Source organism: Plutella xylostella, chromosome Z (genome assembly GCF_932276165.1).
Source record: "Plutella xylostella chromosome Z, ilPluXylo3.1, whole genome shotgun sequence".
Taxonomy (NCBI): Eukaryota; Metazoa; Arthropoda; class Insecta; order Lepidoptera; family Plutellidae; genus Plutella; species Plutella xylostella.
Genome location: NC_064012.1, coordinates 5,829,655 through 5,837,965, shown reverse-complemented (window position 1 = coordinate 5,837,965; position 8,311 = coordinate 5,829,655). Strand labels below are relative to the sequence as shown.

General features: G+C 35.2%; 1 protein-coding gene across 1 annotated transcript; it reads right to left on the bottom strand.

Annotated features, from left to right (window-relative positions):
• Nucleotides 1-1,745: 1,745 nt before the first annotated feature.
• Nucleotides 1,746-8,048, bottom strand: LOC125491230 (LITAF domain-containing protein). The gene is made up of 4 exons (XM_048632712.1): nt 7,905-8,048; nt 7,512-7,660; nt 6,517-6,670; nt 1,746-4,329 (listed from the first exon to the last, which is right to left on the bottom strand). Exons 2-4 carry the CDS (start codon nt 7,645-7,647, stop codon nt 4,224-4,226), a joined length of 396 nt encoding a protein of 131 aa, XP_048488669.1. The 5' UTR covers nt 7,648-7,660; nt 7,905-8,048; the 3' UTR covers nt 1,746-4,223.
• Between the last annotated feature and the right edge of the window lie 263 nt (nt 8,049-8,311).

The following is an 8,311-nucleotide window of genomic DNA, read 5'->3' as shown; positions in this document are numbered from 1 at the left end:
TATGGTATTAAGAACGAATAGTTTACGGATAGAGAGAACATTCGACAAAGAGTAGAGATCTTTCGTAGGGAAGAAAAATGGTAAAGAGTGACTGACTTTTAGGACGGCTCTTTGCGCCCTTTCTAATTTTATTATTCTTCAGCGGACTTTAAACACTAGTTTCAGGAAGGGTCCGTAGTATTGCTTGCTTAAGTGATTGTACAGACCAACTATAAAGTCCTGATAATAAAGAGTGCGATTTGGCAAAGACAGAGACATTTATCATTGTCAGTTATTTAATTACATAGGTATATACTTACATAAATATTAAAAATAAATACCGATTTATAAGATCTTTTTAACGGATTTGTCCTTAAATAAATATTTAATGATTAAATACGGTCTTTAACAATTATTTACGATCCACTTCCGTTTTCAGGACTTTATAGTTTTAGGTACTGCAACTGATCATTGAAGTTAAGCAACACATGGCACGCACTCATTGGTTATTGGATGGGTGACCGATTTCATGTGGTTGTTTTCTGGGCGCTTCCGTGCTTCGGACCATAGACTAGAATATTATAACTGCTTCGGACGGCACGTTCAGCCGTGGGTCCCGGTTGCTGTTTCGGCAGCAGTTAGATAGTTCTCTTTGTTGATCAGAAAATATCGAAAAAAATTACATTGATATTTTTTTACGCATTTTGATGGATGACCCCAAGAACCAATCCGCCGCCGCAGTGGGCCAGCTGTGGAAATGGTCCAAGCTTAGGAGCGTTATGCACTTATGCACAAAGATTCCATTCGAGCCAGAGGAGGGCCTGAACGGCTATTTAGGTTAGGTTGTATAGCATACTACCTACCTGGGTTGGAAAAAATATTGCTTTGGTTACGATGACATACGATTCCGAGAATAATTATATGAGAGGACATCTCACACAACGACCTCAAGGTAGGCAGTAATATAGGCATCGGTAGGTACACATATAGTAAAAAAAATATACACATAGGTACTAGCTATTCCCACAAGCTTCGCTTCGCCTTAAAAAGTTTTACCGTGGGAATTCCGCGATAAAAAGTACCATATATGTGTTAATCCAGGGTGTCAGCTGACACCATACCAAATTTCATTAAAATCGGTTCAGCCATTTGACGTGAATGTGCAACACGCGACAATTCAGTTACGCTCTTACCTCGCCTTATTATATGCTCGCTGCAATCAGTTTGGTTTGGTGTTAAAACCCATATATTACGAACGGTAATGGATTCGTTTCATTTTTTCCGACGCTGATGATGGGTTACACCTTAGATTAACAATGTACGAACAATGGATTACAGTCGTGAGCATATAGTATGTAAGTATGGAGGTATACGAACAAAATAGTGTGTCACATTATTATTTATTTTAATTCTATATTTATTTATTAAAGTGTACTTATTTTATTTTGGTTTAACAGTTATTGCCCATCAAAACAGTATATACACAGTTTGTCTGTGGAAAAAAAAACTCTTTAATTTACTAAATTTACTCATACAAAAACAAAGCAAAAAACGGTCCGCATTTTGTTCAATCTCTAACCGTTTTAAGTTCAACCTAATGACAACCCGAACTAATTGAAAATTAGAACTCAGTGATAGATGTGGGGTATTATTTGACGAGAAGTTTCTTTTGTATTTAGTCGTAGTATCTAGTTCGTATTAAAATATCGTTGTGTCACGCGGTAAATGGTAATAAACGAAATACATATAGAAAAACACAATTCAAATTAACCTTAATCAGTTTATTCTGCAAATACAATAGGTATTTTTATAACAGATCCAGTAAGTAGTTGTTAGATATAAAATGCGTAAATAAAAAACTTGACTATTATAATAACTTAATACTTAATAAATAAATAATTCATGGACGTTACATTTCAACGTTAGCTACCGAAGACCAAAACACAATAACATCTGACATGAAATGCGATAAGTATATAACTTGTTCAAGAAAATTACAAAATATTCATTCATATGGTACATACTGAAAGGGCGGTTTTGATTGTACATAAACATAATACAAAGTGCAACTTACAAACTTGAGACACATTAACAAAGACCAATGCGCAACATTTAATAATCATTACTACTTCTTAAATAAATAACTTTACCTATTTTATTTGTGTGTTAATATTCATTTGTGTGATTACCTTTTACTTAAAAATAAATATCTAACATTTATAATTATGTTTCTCTATCTGGTCAAGAGATTTCATATGATTATTTTGATGTTTTCATGATATATAAAGATCCTATAAAAATGTTGAGGTCTGGAATATTTTCAAGATGCTGGAAGAAAACATTCAATCATAATCGAAAAACAAGTAACACTACCTAGTAACCAAAATTATACTTTTTAATTATTTCGGGAAGACTTTGAAGGAAGGAAAGAGAGGAAGGAAGTGTCTAAGGCCAAGATAAATAGAATTAATCGTAAATGTTTTTTTTTTAATGTAATGGATTTCTGGACCCAAAACTCTTTGATCTGTGAATTTTATAAAAAGGGTATGTTCGAATAGTATTCTACTAAATCAGATCTTATTCCAAAAAAAGTAATAGGACATAAACATAATAAATGGAAGACGGTAGATAATCGCCATTTTATAAGGTATACTTACTAACTTTTTAAAATCAACCTCTCCATTTAAAAAGAAACACATAACAATCTGTTGTGTATAGTTTTAAAGATCTAAGCACATACAGACAGACGCAGGAAGTGTTTTTGCAATATGATGTAGAGATAGTATTTATAAAAATTATATATTTTATCGAATGTATAAATATGTAGATAGATATATTGTTTTATATATAAAAATGTATAAAAGTCACCTATATATATTTCCATATGCTTAAATACAGGTTAATTGATGTTTTCATACTAGATGCCAAGTTGTTAGGATTCCGGAGAGACAAATTGAGAAATTTAGAGCATCAGTCAGCATAATGTAAAGTCTTATTTATAAATCTATGAAATTTTCGATCTAAATTTAATTTTGAGTCTTCGGAACCAATCTAATTATATCATATATCTTACTAACCATTATCGATAAATAATAATAACAACAGAGGTAATTGAAAATAGTAATCTAATAAGATATATTTGTGGTGTGCATAATTTGTGCCATGTGTGATGAATAGTGATGATTTTCCATTACAGTCGTCCTAATATATAATAGGCCCGTTTGGACAGCTACACAAATTTGCTATTTACTCTTGATTTACTTGATGAAATACATAAAAAGACACATAATCTGGCTTATTTTTAACGGCTGAAAGAAAAAAGAACTTTTGAAGCACCAAAAGTAACTTATTGTATAGATTTTTTATGATTTAGATTTGACACCAGCTGTCATCCTATACATTTTCGAGCTGTCCAAACGGGACTATTATATTTCGACGACTGTAATTAAGAAGTATACCTACTCATTTAAATAATAGCCTAACACCAATATTCTGGAAACCGCGTACCTTCCTACTGAGTAATTAATGATTTGTACTATTAAAGTTGTCTTAAAAGAAAAAGCTATAAGTATATTTTTTAGCGTATTTGCAACTGTTGCTAGATTATGGTATTCTTAAAAAAATACGGGTACATAATTATTATCAAACAGTATGTATAGATTTTGGTGTTATTAAATTATAAGCAGCCCACAGAAAGAATCATTGAACGAAACCCACACTATAGAACTAAACACAAAACCTAGTTCACCGTGTGTATAATATAATTAATTACAATAAAACAATATTTATTCTTAAAATAATACGCTTACATGAACAAACAGTATGTAATATTGTAGTAAGTGTTATTAAATTATTAGCTGCTTGTACGTGTCATACAAACAAACACACAATAACCACATAATAGAACTAAACACAAAATCTAGTTTACCGTGTGTATGTATGTAAATAAAAACAATATTGTGATGTTGAGAACTGGCCCATACTCCAACTATATAATTAAAGATTTTCTTGTAGGTAAGTCTCATTTGGGTACTTTTATGTTGTAAAATGGATTTAATATTTACGATGGGTGTCTTTACAAGACGCAGAAGTTATCGTTGTATTAAACATCCAATTATGGCTGTGACTTACTATCTTTCGGAGTGGGCCCACTGGTTCATTGATTGTAAATTGTGAACGAAACATTTATCCTTACCAAGTATTAGTGAATAATGTAAGAATTTTTGATAACGTTTTGTGATGATTCATCGGCGGTAGCGGCCGAGGTATGCGGCGCAGATGGGGCACTTGTGGTGCACGTCCATGCAGCTGTCGATGCAGCACGGGATCAGGCAGCAGCCGCATATACCCCTGGAAGTGGAACAATAGGTGCAGGTTAAGACGATGAATCCTGGAGTCATCCATCACGCGGGGTACAGGTTACAGTGAAAAATATTGACAGATCGCGTTATTGAAGTCTGGTAAGATGATTTATGACTGCTGTCGCTACACGGGTTCGTTATCGACGTAGATAAAAGTCACCATATCGCTATTCGACATAAATACGGCGATGTTGTTGGTGGAACGCGCATTAAACGTATGTATCGACGTCGATAACAGACCCGTGAAGCATAACAGCCGCTGAGTTCGCACGTTGTAATTGCTCAAATATACACAAAATATTGGTACCATATTATTATGAGGACAAAGAAGAATTCTTATTATAGAAATCATTTGGGAAGATTTTTTGCCAGCATTATTTCGCCATAAAGGAAGGTTTTCCGGTAAAATTCCAGGATAAAAAGTAAAATATGAAAATCGGCTATTGATTTATATAATTATATTTTTTATTTTATAAGTTAAGTTGGCACAGCAAGTAGTAACAAACAAACATGCTCAGCTTCGTTAATAGCTGTACGATTTTGTACTTTGTCACACTAATAAACCGTCAATGTTTGAATGAATAAATAGGCGGTTTGTGAGTTCGACAAAGTACAAAAATGTAAAGCTATAGCTTACAAAAACACACTAACAAACTTTCGCCAATATGAGATTAGGTTGAAGATCAACATCTTAAAAGTAACTGTACATAATTAGATTAAATCTAATGAACAGGAATAGACTATTCATAGCGAGTAGAAACTGTATTAATATTAATCCTAACTAATATTATAAATGCGAAAGTAACTGTGTCTGTCTGTCTGTCTGTCTGTCTGTCTGTTACTCTTTCACGCCAAAACTACTGGACGGATTTGAATGAAATTTGGTATACATATGGTCTAGACCCTGGGAAAAAACATAGGCTACTTTTTATCCCGGAATTCCCACGGGAAAACTTTTTAAGGCGAAGCGAAGCGCGCGGGAACAGCTAGTTTATAATATAGCGCCGTTTGTATGAATACGCTGTTTTCATAATCAAGTTATTAAAAGGTAGTTATTTTTAATGCGTCAATGGTCGCACGTCTACGTCACTTGAGTGAACTATTTTGTAAGTAGGTCAGTTTAGCATAATATATCTGACTGCTTCCTTTTCCCTGGCCATTACGTGCCATCGTTTTTAATAACGTAAAATAAATTATTTTATGAGACTTTCTAACCTAAATTTGCCCAAAGACAACAAGAAAACTCATTTCCTAAGGCTAAATTAAGTTGCGCTTGAATTGTCGATATTAAATTGCCCGATTAATTAAGTAACCCTTAGGGCGCCCACACACATACACGACGATTGCTGCGTTGTATCGTTGCTGCCATAATAGATATTTTTTAATAGTTCGTTTGGGACGACATAACGCAACCCACCAATGTGAATTTAATCAAGCATTTGCATTGAAAAACCGTCAAAAACTCACAGATTTTTATGACGCGACGTCATATCTAACCATGAAATAGAAATATGTGTAAACAATATGACAAGTGACGTTGCGACTTGCGACATGTCGTCGCGCGTCGTCGGATGTAACCTCATGCCGTCCGTGGCCATTTGGCACCTTTATGCACATTTGAGAAGTGAACATTTACGTCAGATCTGTGGTTTTATGTCAAGGACAATACCACACTGTAAATGAGTCACAACACAAGCCAAGCTTTAATGTTCGTTCTTAAATATTTAGCAAGAATAGAGGAAACACTTGAGGTCAGATTAGGAGACTAAAACTATGTTGACGAGGTAGTAGTGGCAAACCTTGAGATTTGTCAATAAAAACTGCATCTTATTTAAATATGAGATTAGACATACATGAGCACTACAATATTATATAGCATTTGCAATAATTAATTAGTGTCAGTCATGGACTGTAAGCAACTAACAACTAATGACTGCCTTAGCACCGCATAAGGGTCCTTGTCCACCAGTGCACAGGGTACCGAAGAAGTGTGCGAAGAAAAATATAACCATTGAGCAGAGCGTAAATTGCATGAGCAGAGCACTGGTGGACAGGCAGGCTAAGATAAGCAGAATTGCTGTTTGCTGGTGTTACTAAAATGGCTGGACTAGGCTAGGATTGGGCAAATTTTTGTATCAAATTATTCAGAAAATAATATACTAAGTTTATAACTCACCCCAATATGAAGATGATGGCACCGGAGATGTAAGCAATGAGACCAGGCTTGGTCTGCGTGGCCGTGTTGATCTCCGCATGGCAACTCGGGCAGATCATGTGCGTTGGGTGTGAACCCACAGGTACTACTGTGGTCACTATTTGCGGTCCCGCAGCTAGAATTGAGAAAATTCAATAGGTCAGGGTCAGGTTTCAGCCACATAATAAAATTATTGTCAATCTAACTAAAATAATCTCTTCATCCTTATAATGGACTACTACAAACAAAAGAAAGGGTGGTTTATACCACATTGAGGTATGTACACTGTTGTTTAGGAGTCTTGTTGACGCTGGCATAAAGTTGAGGTCATAGCACAGGATTGGTTCATGTGAAAATGTAAACTTATACATCTATCAGCTTGACAAAGGAATTTAGTAAAATGTTCAAACATGGACAAAATCAAAGATGAGAATGAAGGATGGATTGGATGGCATTGGATTGTGTCTCGGGCAGAATCACACTACTATAGGGCCCAATAATGATGATGACGAAAGTATTCTAACGTTGGTCATGATCGTGATTCTGTCATTGGGTTGATCTTCCCTAGTGCTGATTGCTACAGTACTGCTGATTACCCTACATGGACCTGCATTATTGTCAGTTACATGTAACACAGAAATACAGATCAGATGACACTGTAAATTTATTGATATCATACCATAGGATAGCAACAAGTTTTAACAGATTTATATTCTAAGTTATTGTACATAAAAACATTGAAAGCTTGATGGAAAATAACAAGTACCTACTTACATATTGATTTCAAGAAAATTCTAAGAAAAATAATATTTAAGCCTCTTATCAGCTTATAAATGAGCATAAGCCTCTTAGAAATGGAAATGTTTTCTCTTTTCCAATGTAACAAGGAGGCGTGTATCCATGGCAACTGTGTGCGTGGGCTAGTGTTTTTCCGAGAAATCGCGGGTCTGGGACAAAACTGAGTTGGAGATACGTACATGGTGGGTACTGCGGGGTGTAGGGGCTGGAGGGGCCCACGCCGCCCACGGCCTGCGAGTAGCTCGGCGGCGCGGCCGGCGGCGCCTGCATGTTGTTACTCCAAGCATACGGAGGAGGATTACCACCCTTCTCCATTTTCACCACACACCTGGCGCACAAAAAAAACAAAATTCCATTAAAAAATCAACAGCATTCACGCTAACCTCGACACCTGCTATTTTTAGGTATGATTCGATAATATAAAGCTCGATCCCATTGGTCTGTCTGTAGGTGTAACAAAAAAACCTTGAGAGGATTTCAGAATTCTGAGTCACAGATTGGAACCAAATGACGGGATATTGATGCATGGACTACTATTACATAATATCAAATAGGAAGATCAAACTACATACCTTTAAAATCCGCTTTAAATAATAAATTAGAATTGTCGGGTAAACAAAAATAAACTATAAAAATTCACGACACAGCAGACGACCAGCGAGCGTTTTCAACAATGAAGATAAAGTGACAGATGTCACTGCACTGCAGTGACATATCTGGGTATCATTTTTATTGGTTTATGGACTGGAATCAGCGACTATCAGCCATAGTCGTCATATCTGCCAATTTTATATTTACTTGAAAAGGCCTACTCAAGGACGTATTCACGCACCCAATGAAACTATTTGTACCGAAAATGACTATGCATGTCATAAACTTAATTAATTATACAAGATATATAACCTTAATCTAACCATAGTTTTTATTTGATCTCAGAATAATCACTTCCTAGCGATATTATTCACAGACCAAATATTTA